The 15,442-nt window shown below is 39.9% G+C and overlaps 1 protein-coding gene across 1 annotated transcript in view; it reads right to left on the reverse strand.

Moving 5' to 3' along the window:
• LOC124151750 (inorganic pyrophosphatase-like) overlaps nt 1–15,442 on the reverse strand; it is a 33,813-nt gene that overhangs the window by 13,436 nt on the left and 4,935 nt on the right. Inside the window, exons 2-3 of the mRNA XM_046524367.2 lie at nt 7,426–7,544; nt 1,692–1,811 (exon numbers count right to left, since the gene is read on the reverse strand). Of these exons, the coding sequence (XP_046380323.2) occupies nt 1,692–1,811; nt 7,426–7,544 (239 nt within the window). The remainder of the gene's footprint in view (nt 1–1,691; nt 1,812–7,425; nt 7,545–15,442) is intronic.

A 15,442-nucleotide genomic window follows, 5' to 3' on the forward strand; every position in this document is an offset into this window, starting at 1 on the left:
AATTGTATGTACAGGTGATGTTAAACTAATGTTTACCTGCGGGAAGGCATGAATTGTATGTACAGGTGATGTTAAACTAATGTTTACCTGCGGGAAGGCATGAATTGTATGTACAGGTGATGTTAAACTAATGTTTACCTGCGGGAAGGCATGAATTGTATGTACAGGTGATGTTAAACTAATGTTTACCTGCGGGAAGGCATGAATTGTATGTACAGGTGATGTTAAACTAATGTTTACCTGCGGGAAGGCATGAATTGTATGTACAGGTGATGTTAAACTAATGTTTACCTGCGGGAAGGCATGAATTGTATGTACAGGTGATGTTAAACTAATGTTTACCTGCGGGAAGGCATGATTTGTATGTACAAGTGATGTTAAACTAATGTTTACCAGCGGGAAGGCATGAATCGTATGTACAGGTGATGTTAAACTAATGTTTACCTGTGGGAAGGCATGAATTGTATGTACAAGTGATGTTAAACTAATGTTTACCTGTGGGAAGGCATGAATTGTATGTACAAGTGATGTTAAACTAATGTTTACCTGTGGGAAGGCATGAATTGTATGTACAGGTGATGTTAAACTAATGTTTACCTGTGGGAAGGCATGAATTGTATGTACAAGTGATGTTAAACTAATGTTTACCTGTGGGAAGGCATGAATTGTATGTACAGGTGATGTTAAACTAATGTTTACCTGCGGGAAGGCATGAATTGTATGTACAGGTGATGTTAAACTAATGTTTACCTGTGGGAAGGCATGAATTGTATGTACAGGTGATGTTAAACATGTTAAACTAATGTTTACCTGCGGGAAGGCATGATTTGTATGTACAGGTGATGTTAAACTAATGTTTACCTGCGGGAAGGCATGAATCGTATGTACAGGTGATGTTAAACTAATGTTTACCTGTGGGAAGGTATGAATTGTATGTACAGGTGATGTTAAACTAATGTTTACCTGTGGGAAGGCATGAATTGTATGTACAAGTGATGTTAAACTAATGTTTACCTGTGGGAAGGCATGAATTGTATGTACAGGTGATGTTAAACTAATGTTTACCTGCGGGAAGGCATGAATTGTATGTACAGGTGATGTTAAACTAATGTTTACCTGTGGGAAGGCATGAATTGTATGTACAGGTGATGTTAAACATGTTAAACTAATGTTTACCTGCGGGAAGGCATGATTTGTATGTACAGGTGATGTTAAACTAATGTTTACCTGCGGGAAGGCATGAATTGTATGTACAGTTGATGTTAAACTAATGTTTACCTGTGGGAAGGTATGAATTGTATGTACAGGTGATGTTAAACTAATGTTAAACTAATGTTTACCTGTGGGAAGGCATGAATTGTATGTACAGGTGATGTTAAACTAATGTTAAACTAATGTTTACCTGTGGGAAGGCATGAATTGTATGTACAGGTGATGTTAAACTAATGTTTACCTGTGGGAAGGTATGAATTGTATGTACAGGTGATGTTAAACATGTTAAACTAATGTTTACCTGCGGGAAGGCATGATTTGTATGTACAGGTGATGTTAAACTAATGTTTACCTGCGGGAAGGCATGAATTGTATGTACAGGTGATGTTATAAACTAATGTTTACCTGTGGGAAGGTATGAATTGTATGTACAGGTGATGTTAAACTCATGTTAACCTGAGGGAAGGCATGAATCATACCTGAGGGAAGGCGCCATAGTTCCAGATGTAGCCATGGTGAGGGAAGATGTTTTTAACATATCGCAGTTTTCCTTTCTTTACATCCTGTTTGATTGGGTTCATCCTTTCTTCTTTAGAGATCTGCAACAAAGTATCTGCAAGGATCAGACCACATCAGCCCACACAAGCATCGCTTGCTGCTGACACAGAACAACATCTAATTATATATTATTAGACGTAACAGTCGAGTGTTGAGAGTAATAGCCTTGAAATATTTGGATGGGCATTCAAAGATTGGTGAAAACAACATGTGATATCCTGTAGGGCTGTTACGATTCACACATGTGTTCGGTGATTCAAACCGTATCCCTTTATCATGTTTATGAATTGAATTCGTTTTTCGTGGACTCAAGAATCAAATATTTCCAAAAAAAATATATGAGTTTTTAAACTAAATATATCTATAAGAACTAATTATATGTACATTTCTTCAAAGACAGCACTCTTATATATTTGATTATCAAAAATGCAAAACTATATGTGACCAGTTTCCTGTATATAATGTGACTATAACACAGGCCTTATGATCAAGCAATATGTAACAAGATACGAAGTTGTCAAAAACGTGTGGGGGGGGTAAGATTTTCTTATATTCAGGATCATTACAAATTACAGATGAAAGAACACATGCAATATATTGTGGTGTGTATCGCAACAAATGAATCATTACTGCAATAAATTGCAATACAAAATACAGGCAAATATTTTTTTTAAAACCCATCACTTTTGCATAAAATACAAATTACATCATCAAGGGTCATATTGATCAGAATGATCAGGATTTCTTTAGATAAATCCTGATCCATGTTCTTCAATTTCAGGTGATAAATATTATATATCACCATGATCTTTACAGGTGATAAAATAGCAAGAAGATTTGAATCTCATACATGTCTTGAGCAACCCATGCTTGGCGTAAAAGGCGATTATGCTTGTCGTAGGAAGTGACTAACAGGATCGGGTGCCCAGGCTTACTGACTTGGTTGATGCATGTCATCATATCCCAATTGTGTGGATCTATACTAATGATGTCAATCACTGGATTGTCTGGTCCAGACCCGATTATTTACAGATTATTTATTCAGAGGGATTTTGACATAGTATTTTAACATTGCAAACTAAGCAATAATGTAAAACTATTTATTAACCATATGGCTGGTTAGAAATAGCAAGGTTCATAAAAATCATTTTTTAGAAGGAGCTCAAAAGGATTAAGAAATAATGGGTAATAAAGAAATTATTACACTCACATGTGTGTCATACTGATTTTACGAAGCTTGTGTAAGAATTAATGTATTTCCCTCACTCTTGCTCGGGAAATACAAGAACTCTGACACCTGTTTCATAAAATCAGTATGTCACACATGTGAGTGTAATAATCTCTATTTTATTATCTCCCCTTTTATAAGTGGAAAACACGTCGCCTCTAAAAATCTCTAACAGTAGTTCAACCATTGAACATTTGTTGCAGACACGAGGCCAACTATCGGCCTTTGAACAGGTCAAGATAAATCTCTGGTATATTCCCAAGGAATGGAGTGGTTATCGTGATAATGGGATGAGTCAACGAGTGGTCAACCTGACCTGCTACTTGTGGCAGGTAAATGGTGATCAGCTAAACTACAGCAATCAGTGGAACACTGCATACAACAACAGGCCGACCAAAGGAAAAACTAACATGTGTTCAAAAACACAGAAATGGGTATGCTATTTGTTAGCATGGTTAGTCTGTCCCCAAGACCCTAGAGACAAAATTGAAAAAAGAGTCAACTCAAGTCTAGAAAAATTAAGCAAGTCCAGATTACCTGAAATTAAAGAATGTTTTTGGCTCCATTTGGAATTTATTTTTTTATTTTGAAAATACATGGTTTTATTATAAGATAACTTTATTTCTGGGACTAAATGTCAGTCTAGCTACTTGTCTATTTTGTACACTAAAATCATTTTGCCAGGTTGAGTATGAGATGACAATATATTCAGAAAACGATGATATGCAACCTGCTGCATACTCATTGTTTTCTGAATACACTGTCAACTCGAACACAACCCAACAAATAGTTACAGTGTGCTTCATACTCATAGTCGGACCAGCGGTAGAAACTAACAGTTTTAGTCCACATAGCAAAACCCTTAAAAATGTCAAATTTCTACTAGTCCTTATGATACCTTATCTATTGGGCAGTTCGGCAAGGACTACAGGACTAGTGCCAATTTCTAACGCTGAGACCAATAGCATACACATTACTATGTTTTTGAATACACAGTGGCCTTTCGTTGAATAAATTGTCTGTCTGTCTGTCTGAATACACAGTCCTTTTCTTTGGTAGGCCTGAGTGATGTACAGTTAAATTTTCATTATTATTCCATTAAAGTTTTGTTGTTTTTACATTGTTTTACAGCTAGTCAGGAAAGGGAAGAGATGAGTCAAGCAATGGCTAGGGGTAAAATGTACAGAGAATAGCCACGGATTTATCTAGGATTTCTAGTGCCCTTGGCAAGCAAATTGGGACAAAAACACAATATAGTTCAAAATTTATATATTTTAACTGTTTAATGTCCTTACTTTCATAAACTCTGAGGAATTGGGAGATTGTTAAGTAAAACTGGGAATTTGTATTATTTGCTGCAGACTTGGGGCTGAATATCAGCCTCTGAGCAGGTCTGGACAAATGCCTGATAAGTGTGTCAACATAGTTAAAGCACCAAATTCATTGGGTTAACATAATGATCAGCTGATGGAAGTTTGAATTTTCTATTTTGGGATTTTTACTGGGATTTCCTGTATAAACCTATGTCAGTCTAAACAAAGCCCTTCGACTCATTTCCGGGTAATTGTACTTCATAACACAAAGCAACTGAAGCAGTTCCATGTTATCATGTGCAAGATATTTAGCAGCTGTAGTTCAGACATTTGGTCACTACCTTTTCATTGAGAATTCTGAATTTCTGAATCCCTGGCAGTGTTAAAAATGAATAGAAGTGCCCGACTTCCATCAGGACCCACAGATTTTAGAAGCTGCAGGCCCTGACTAAACTCTTCCGGCCCTCGTTAAAAAAAACCTGCCGTCTCTTGTGACAAAAAAATTAGACATAAATTTACTGGAACTACAGGCCTGACACAACATCTACCTGTCACAGGCCTATGGGCAGGCACTTATTTCAAACACTGATCCCTAGGTATGTATTGTTTGTTTGTTGTTTAATGCAGCACTCAACACTATTCCAGCGGCGGTCTGTAAATAATCGAGTCTGGACCAGACAATCCGGTGATTAACATCATGAGTATCAATCCACACAATTGAGAGTTGATGACATGCATCAACTAAGTCAGTAAGTCTGACCACCCGATCCCGTAAGCCACCTCTTACGACAAGCGGTCGGCTTTTACTGCAAGCACATGGGTTGCTGAAGACCTATACTACCCCGGATCTTCACAGGTCGTATATATTGTGAACTGCATTGAGCACATTCATATGTTCATCATGTTCCATGTGTTTGTCCCGTTAGTCGCCTCTTCCGTCAAGCATAGTCCCCTCTAACGACGAGAATAGTCCCCTCTTCCGTCAAGCATAGTCCCCTCTTACGACGAGAATAGTCCCCTCTTCCGTCAAGCATAGTCCCCTCTTACAACAAGCATAGTCCCCTCTTACGACAAGAATAGTCCCCTCTTACGACAAGCATTGTCCCCTCTTACGACAAGCATGATCCCCTCTTACGACAAGCATAGTCCCCTCTTACGACAAGCATAGTCCCCTCTTACGACAAGCATGATCCCCTCTTACGACAAGCATAGTCCCCTCTTACAAAAAGCATAGTCCCCTCTTACGACTAGCATGATCCCCTCTTACGACAAGCATAGTCCCCTCTTACGATAAGCATAGTCCCCTCTTACGACAAGCATAGTCCCCTCTTCCGTCAAGAATAGTCCCCTCTTACGACAAGCATAGTCCCCTCTTACGACAAGCATAGTCCCCTCTTCCGTCAAGAATAGTCCCCTCTTACGACAAGCTTAGTCCCCTCTTACGACAAGCATAGTCCCCTCTTACGATAAGCATAGTCCCCTCTTATGAGCATTGTCCCCTCTTACGACGAGCAAAGTCCCCTCTTACGACAAGCATAGTCCCCTCTTATGAGCATAGTCCCCTCTTACGACAAGCATGATCCCCTCTTACGACAAGCATAGTCTCCTCTTACGACAAGCATAGTCCCCTCTTACGACTAGCATGATCCCCTCTTACGACAAGCATAGTCCCCTCTTACGATAAGCATAGTCCCCTCTTACGACAAGCATAGTCCCCTCTTCCGTCAAGAATAGTCCCCTCTTACGACAAGCATAGTCCCCTCTTACGACAAGCATAGTCCCCTCTTCCGTCAAGAATAGTCCCCTCTTACGACAAGCTTAGTCCCCTCTAACGACAAGCATAGTCCCCTCTTACGACAAGCATAGTCCCCTCTTACGTAAAGCATAGTCCCCTCTTACGACAAGCATAGTCCCCTCTTACGACGAGCATAGTCCCCTCTTACGACAAGCATAGTCCCCTCTTACGACAAGCATAGTCCCCTCTTACAACAAACATGGATTGCTGAAGACCTATTCCAATGCATTAGTACACTTATCATGCTTATCCCTGGCTTTATGTAATAAACATCGTTAGAAGGTATTGTTGAAAAACAGTATTTCTGCATATGTTCTAGGTGTACCGTTCAGGCACTGGGAACTTATTTAACTGGGTCATGATAATAACCATGCAATCAGCACAAAAAAAACCCCGGAAATTCTAACCCTAACAGACAACAGTTTTCCCTAAACACTGATAATCTACATGCTCAATGGGTTCTGGGCTCAACTTCTACTTTCACTTTGATGTCATTCCTGAGGAATTGCACTTAGTGCATAGAGTGCACCCATATAACCTCACATACCATATCAGAAGCAATGACCTGACATTATCTGGTATGTGTGTGTGAGGCCATGTTGACACTGTTCACAGACACTGTAGGCTTTTAACACGTAGCACTTAGTATTGACCAATGGTTGTCATGGCTTGAAGTAACAGACAGAGAAGAACAGGCTAAGTGAGGCTAAGCCGTGTGTCATGCCTCTGCAATGTCCACAGTGAGTGAGTGAGTGAGTGAGTGAGTGAGTGAGTGAGTGAGTGAGTGAGTGAGTGAGTGAGTGAGTGAGTTAGTGAGTTTTAATGCTGTTTTGAACATTATCTTAGTTCTGTCACTGCAACCCATGCTTATCGTAAGAGGCAACTAACGGGATTAGGTGGTCAGGGGCTCGTTGAGTTGACTGATGCATGTAATCGTATCCCCTTTGGGTGAATCATGATATCAATCACTGGATTGTCTGGCCCAGACTTGAATACTTACAGACCACTGTCATATAGCTGAAATATTGCTGAGTGTCGCGTTAAACAACAAACAAACAGACAAACAAGCATGTCTGCTTCCTGTGTCTGGAAGCCCAAAGTGACACAGACCCTTTCCTCTTTGTGCTTATGTACCAATGATCACAATTAGGACACAATTCTGTCATTCATTACCACAATCAGCAGATCCTTGCATAGCAAGGGAGGCAACTCTACACCATGAATAGCAGAGCATTTGGTCATAGGACCGACTCTTGTTATATTTAACTAAGTTTCCTTCATGTTGGATCCAACGACACTATTGTCACAAACATTCGCACCTCCATTTTGGCGTTGGTCCATCGTGGAATCTCGACCACCATGTTGAACTCTGTCTTCTCTGTATTGGCATACAGGGGGATGTCATGGAAGGGAGAGACCACTTTTCCCATTGGGTTGGCTGTAACATTAAAAGTATAACATAAACAGTCTTACCTGGTTAAAGTGTTACAGACACTGTCAACATTTCCAAACCCCGTTTCACACCAATGCTATGTACCAAAAAGATAACAGTGAGCAGACTTAGAAAATAGTCTTTTTTGAAGACTAGTCCAGAGGACTAGTGCAAACCTTATTTCACTAGGCTTCAGAGTTATAGCTGGTCCTGCTAAAAGAAAACAAACATGTTTACTGTGTTTACTATCATTCTATGTTTACATTTTCTATCAGTTTTTATTCAGTTCCAGTTTGTAGAGAAATTGACAACTGATATACACTCTTCTGAAAGGACCCGCTACAACACAAAAATTCCAAACAAGGCTTGGTATACACTTGCAAGAATGGCGCAACACTGCTGTATACCTATTAAGCTGCTGGAGTAATAGCCGTAAAGACAAAATGCTGTCCTTCCACAATATTAAAGAAAATGAAGAAGTTCGGAAACAGTGGATTGTCAACAGCCATAGTGATGAGAGACTGAAAATGCATCATGTATCATATCATCGCATGAAAACTCATGATGCACCGGTACTGATGTATTGTTTCACCTGGGGCGGTCGGATAGCCTAGTGGTTAAAGCGTTCGCTCGTCACGCCGAAGACCCGGGTTCGAATCCCGACTTGGGTAGAGTGTTAAGCCCATTTCTGGTGTCCCCCGCCGTGATGTTGCTGGAATATTGCTAAAAGCGGCGTAAAACCAAACTCACTCACTCACTATTGTTTCACCCCCCAAAAATATGATGACATATTGACATACCTGTATACATGGTATATTGATTAATAACAAAATCAGTTATTCTATATGTGTACAGATAAAGAACTTCCTATCTGGACCTGCAATTATCCATTAAATATTCAGAAATGAACGTTGCCTTCTTTTTATCCATCTTAACAATGGTAATCTTAACAAACTTGATTGGTTCTGTGGCAGTGAATTATTTATTTGTAATACAAAGTCACTTGCCCAAGGAGACGCCACACGTGTTACATGTGCTTCAGTGTGGGGCAGGACCGAAGATGTAAACACTCAGGTACCAAGCGGTCACTCATCCAAGGACTCTCTGCGACCAACGTTGCCGAACTTCACCCGATTTCCGACCTGCGCGCAGTGCACAGGACCACGTGCCACCAGTATCAATATGCATAAATTTGTACTGCTACAGTATGAACATTAAATTTTTATCAATATCACAATAAACGATGACATCCCTACTTGTGGCTGCTAGTGGTCAGTATATATCCAGTAGTGTTCGAGATTAAGGGGAATCCTAGGATCATTAACAAAGACCTTGCTCCATTCCACAAAAGCTTTCTTAGCACTATGATTGTCTTAAGTCCATGTTAAGAGTTACAATCTTCTTTGCTCCAAGATGACTTCCTGGAATAGGCCCTGGTCTGACCATGCTATCTTGTACTGTAAAAGAACAACAAGGTTCCTAAAGACAAAGAACACTAATATTTAAGGCCTTTTCAAAGCTTTCAACTGTCATTTAAAGGCTGTTGGGTTATCAGCCTCAGCCTGTCAATATTTTTTATAAAATCCAGCATACTATGTATTACTATGTATTACTATGTATTACTATGTATTAGTTGTAACACCTAAAAAGCAGTATGAACATTCTAAATTTTCCAACAAGATATATTTTCACAACCAATAAATCAAATCAATTAAGCCTGTTATGAATTTTAATACTTTTATAAACAAGTATACATCGTTTTCTACAAATCTTAGGCGTTTCAAGCTCTTTTGGTCATTTTCAAGGCTTTTCAAGAGGGATGGTAAAATGCATGACCTTGATTACAACAGCTGTAGCTTGAGTGCCTGGTAGGCAAGGGCCAGGAATCATTTGTCTCAGCACATACAATAATGCTTTATGATAATTAAACGTCAGGCGTGAACATAGATCCCTTAATCATGTTAATGGTGGGCAGATTAACGACCTGTTTAATGCAACCAGTAACACCTGATATTTACTGCAAGTCCAGGCAACAAGTCATGTTCTATATGGATCCTCATTATAACACAGTACCCTCATTTTACAGTGAAGTAAGTATGTGTAACACAACTGAAATAAGCTACACCAAACAGGCCATGGGACAATTTTTATTTGTTTGAGTGGTATCATTATGTACTCGAGGTACTCTGTGTATGCATAGTAAAATACCTGATAACTAGTGTGTTTGAAACTGAAGGGGGGCCTGGGGGCCTGGAGATCTTCTCTTATGGTATTTGAATCTTGTAACCATAGGAACCCCTCAATACTTAAATTTTAACAATGGGCTAATGACAAGGACGCCCTGACTTTCATGCATAATTTGGAACACTGACCTAGAAACGTAACCATGAGTTTTTTTGCTTTACACTCACTCAGAAATATTCCAGCTATATGACACTGGTCTGTACATGCTGTAAATAATCAAATCTGGACCAGATAGTTCAGCGATTGACATCACAAGCATCCATCTACACGATGACATGCATCAATAAATCAGCTAGTCTGATCACCCGATCCCATTCGTCGCCTCTAACGCGGATCTTCAAGGGTCTCTGTAACCAAACAGATTTATTACACCATCATGTTTCGTGTTCATCTCAATTGCTAATGTTCCTGCATGGGAGATAGCATGGTTACACCAACATGCTCATATCAACTGCCAAGCACCCTCATACCATGAACCATTTTCTTGATGTTGTCCGGTTACAATGATTGGTAACACAACACAACCAAACCACCATGACGTACTTTCAGTAAACAGTTGACTCCTCCAGGACCTTAGCCAGTGTTTCAGATGGCTGTTTTGGTCACTGGTCATAGACTGATAAAATTTCAATTTGACTGAGGGTTTGTTTAAGTTGTCAGACTTTTGAACGATATAAGCAGGAGCTACAATGACTAAATAAGCGCCCTTCTTATCGCCAGATCATATGTATTCGTCAAATCACAAACGGTATTGGATTGATTTGGTTCATCCACCATTTTTTGTTTATTTAACTTAATGATATTTCCCATTGACTTATTACAGTTCTTGGGTCAAAGTCATTGCCCTATATACATTTTTTTGCATCAAAATCACTGCTAGATCTACACCCGCTCAGAGGCTCATATATAATCCAATGCCTCCTGCAAATGTCAGAAAAATTTCCCAAACTAAAATGTAAAAGAATTCCCAATAATGTCATTATGGTTATAACTAAAGTTATGGTTTTGTGGAGGTAAATACCAATACTACAATACACTACAGTCCACTGCTATACACTAATTACACCCTGTGGTCATGTAGGCCAGGTGATCAATGCACAAGGGAAGTGAATTCTTTCCTCCGAGAGAGGTAAGCTTGCAAACATTGTTTCAGCGTAGCATTTTCCTATATTGCCTCAAGTTCTATGCATTTATTCCAAACCCAATACAAGTACACCAAAGTTCACACTGTACACTACAGTGCACCAAAGTTCACACCGTACACTACAGTACACCACAGTTCACACTGTACACTACAGTACACCACAGTTCACACTGTACACTACAGTGCACCACATTTCACACCGGACACTACAGTGCACCACATTTCACACTGGACACTACAGTGCACCACAGTTCACACTGTACACTACAGTGCACCACATTTCACACTGGACACTACAGTGCACCACATTTCACACTGGACACTACAGTGCACCACAGTTCACACTGTACACTACAGTGCACCACATTTCACACTACAGTGCACCAAAGTTCACACTGTACACTACAGTGCACCACAGTTCACACTGTACACTACAGTGCACCACAGTTCACTACAGTGCACCACAGTTCAATCTGTACACTAGTGCACCACAGTTCACACTGTACACTACAGTGCACCACAGTTCACAATGTACACTACAGTGCAACACAGTTCACACTGTACACTACAGTTCACACTGTACACTCCAGTTCACACTGTACACCAGTTCACACTGTACACTACAGTACACCACAGTTCACACTGTACACTAGTGCACCACAGTTCACACTGTACACTACAGTGTACCACAGTTCACACTGTACACTACAGTGCACCACAATTCACACTGTACACTACACCACAGTTCACACTGTACACTACTGTACACTACAGTGCACCACAGTTCACACTGTACACTACAGTGCACCACAGTTCACACTGTACACTACAGTGCACCAGTTCACACTGTACACTACAGTGCACCACAGTTCACACTGTACACTACTGTACACCACAGTTCACACTGTACACTACAGTGCACCAGTTCACAATGTACAGTACAGTGCACCACAGTTCACAATGTACACTACAGTGCAACACAGTTCACACTGTACACTACAGTGCACCACAGTTCACACTGTACACTACAGTGCACCAGTTCACACTGTACACTACAGTGCACCACAGTTCACACTGTACACTACAGTGCACCACAGTTCACACTGTACACTACAGTGCACCACAGTTCACACTGTACACTACAGTGCACCACAGTTCACACTGTACACTACAGTACACCACAGTTCACACTGTACACTACAGTGCATCACAGTTCACACTGTACACTACAGCCCACCCTGTACACTAGTGCACCACATTTCACACTGGACACTACAGTGCACCAAAGTTCACACTGTACACTACAGTGCACCACAGTTCACACTGTACACTACAGTGCACCACATTTCACACTGTACACTACAGTACACCACAGTTCACACTGTACACTACAGTTCACACTGTACACTACAGTACACCACAGTTCACAATGTACACTACAGTGCACTACAGTGCACCACAGTTCACACTGTACACTACAGTGCACCACAGTTCACACTGTACACTACAGTTCACACTGTACACTGCAGTACACCACAGTTCACAATGTACACTACAGTGCACTACAGTGCACCACAGTTCACACTGTACACTACTGTGCACCACAGTTCACACTGTACACTACTGTACACTACAGTCTACTTCAGAAATTAACAAACATACTCCAAATGAGAGACAGGAGGGGAAAACACAATGGCTAACATATGTTCAAGTTCCCACGTGTTGGTCACAGTGTAAATCAGCGAGAAGGGACTGATGAATCTTTTGCCGTGTATCTTCTTCAGTTGATGGACATCGAGGCTCATGTGATGGTGTATCACCAACTCCCTGCCCAGCACTTACCGTAATCATGTAAATACATGAGAACATACAGGTGTCCATGAATTGTCTGTTTGAATGGTTCATACAGAACTTGAACCATTAAATATAGAGCCTTTCAAATGCCTTTTCAAGGCAATGATCACACTTTTCAATCCTAAAAGTATGGTCAAATTTCACAGTTGTTGAATGAAACCAGTATGCAGTATGTTTGCTTTCAGAGCAACCTTTTAAGTAGTTTCAAGGGGGAAACTTTAAAGTAGGTCAATATGGGTATGATTAGAAACAAAGTAACCATTTGAAAAAAAAACCCAAAAAACTTTAATATTTTCACCAGGCTAACATGAACAACTCCTTGTATCTTCACTTAAAAAACCTAAAAAAATGTTTACCATCAACCATATATTGTAGTCAAGATGGTTAAAAAAAACTACTGTACACAATTACATAGTGATTAATAAATACATGAAATACAGAGGCCAGGACGGCTTCGACAACTTGATGAGATGGTACCACGGACACACGGCCCACTCATGAATGAAATAACAGGTGGTCTGGCAGATTAACCTCCAGGCTTGAGTGTCGAGGTGAGCGACCATGTGACATTTACTCCGTCCAATACCGACTTCACAGGAAAATCACAGGGAAGAAAGACATTTCAAAGGAAGTGCTTGCAAATATTTGCTCATCAGCATGTACCCATCGATTCGTACCTCCACAATGTACTTGGAGGAAGTACGAATCCATGTACTGCTGATGAGCAAATATTTGCAAGCACTTCCTTTGAAATTTCTTTCTTCCCCATGTTCACAAGCATATATTCTTGACCAAACAGACAATAATTTCCTGGCACCAGTATCACATAAGAACTCAATTGTGTGAAAAATTTCATGAAGCTATATAAGTTGGTTGCTTTGTTGTTTTACGCCGCACTTAGCAATAAATCCAGCTATATGACGGCGGTCTGTAAATAATCGAGTCTGAACCAGACAATCCAGTGATTGATATCATGAGTATCGATCCATGTAATTGGGATCGATGACATTCTTCAACCAAGTCAGCAAGCCTGACCACCTGATCCTGTTAGTCGCCTCTTACGATTAGCATAGTCGCCTTTTAAGGCAAGACTTAGTGTGGGTTGCTGAAGACCTATTCTACCTCGTATCTTCACGGGTAAGCTATATATAACATATGCACTCTATTCATAGATATATATCCCTGTTTTCATCATGTATATAAACACAATACTGAAATGGCTAGGGATTTGAAATATTCTAAATAGTAAAATTTCAACCCTTTGTTGAACATGTTGAAGATAGTTGATAGTTTCATGAAGATATTTCAAACAGAAGTATTCATGGTACTGCAGTAACCATGGTAACAATTGGGACAGTAGGTTTCATGAACAGTTCACATGTGGGCAGTGATGTTGTAAGAGACAAATCTCTTAGAGGACATTTTCATGATTTTAATAACCTTTGAAAGAACATTCTACCATCATGTCCACGTCATTACACAATTTGAAAAAAAAACCTTCAGGACATTTTGGATGCCAATCAGTCAATGTCCCTCTTAAAATAACCCGTTCTGGAACTCAGTCTTCTAGGCGTTGAGTAAATTGGTCATTTGGTTCTACCACTACCTCTTGGTGAAAAATGAAAAAGGAAGAGGTGGGCTTAATATGAAACAGCCCCATTAGTTGTTTAAATGTACATAAGTAGCTATCTGAAGCGGTGCAATCATTGAAACAGGTGGCTGGCTACCCATCAAACTGGAATAAAGTTAAATCCCCGATATCACAACTACCCCACCACATCAGTCTTGAACTTCCCCGATGTTTCATACTATACTTCCTTATCCAGTTTATATTTTTTATACCAGTTTTAGCAACATTCCGTAAAACACAGACTTCACAGAGCATAAAAAACACATTTCTGACCATCATGCTTGCATATTTTTAAAAGGACTTTACATGTACCAGGTCTACCTGATTCAGGCGAGTTCAAACCTAAACATACTTAACCTAATGTCAACATGACAGTGACACAATATTGACAGAGCTGTGAACGTTCACCTTCAAGAGCACATCTCGCCTCAAACATGATAACTGCCCCAGATGACAAGTGGCAAGGTGGTACTAGCTAACCCCAGTCATATATTCCTGTGGACATTCCATATGATCACGACCAAGCATGCTAATATTCATGACTAGGAGCTTCACACAAGCATATTTTGTATTTACTTATCTTTAAGCCGGAGTATCTAGCACAGTGCACAGTGCTCTAGCCAGGAACAGGCAGAGATATGTTATCAGTAAGCTGATGACAGTTCCATAACTACTTGAAGATGCATGACAAACACCACTTAGCAAGTATTACCCAGCCCTAATCTGATATCACTGATAAAATTGCCATCCTGAAAAGAGTTACACTTCTCTAAGCTATTACAATCAACCAGGAAGCAGTATTCTTATGGAGCAAAAACTGCTTCAATAACCAGTCATTCCTCAGGAGTTAGGTCTCTAAGAGGCTGATATACTTAAGGAAGCAGATATAGGAAAAGCTTCAAAAAGAGAGGAAATATTTCTCTTTATATATCACCTCAAAGCGTTTGTATTTTGGTGCATTGGACCTTTTTGTTTCTAGTTTCTGTTCGATATACATGATATATGTATCACTTCCCACTGCATATATTCAGG

This window comes from Haliotis rufescens, unplaced genomic scaffold (genome assembly GCF_023055435.1).
Source record: "Haliotis rufescens isolate VD_foot unplaced genomic scaffold, xgHalRufe1.0.p SCAF_11, whole genome shotgun sequence".
Classification (NCBI taxonomy): Eukaryota; Metazoa; Mollusca; class Gastropoda; order Lepetellida; family Haliotidae; genus Haliotis; species Haliotis rufescens.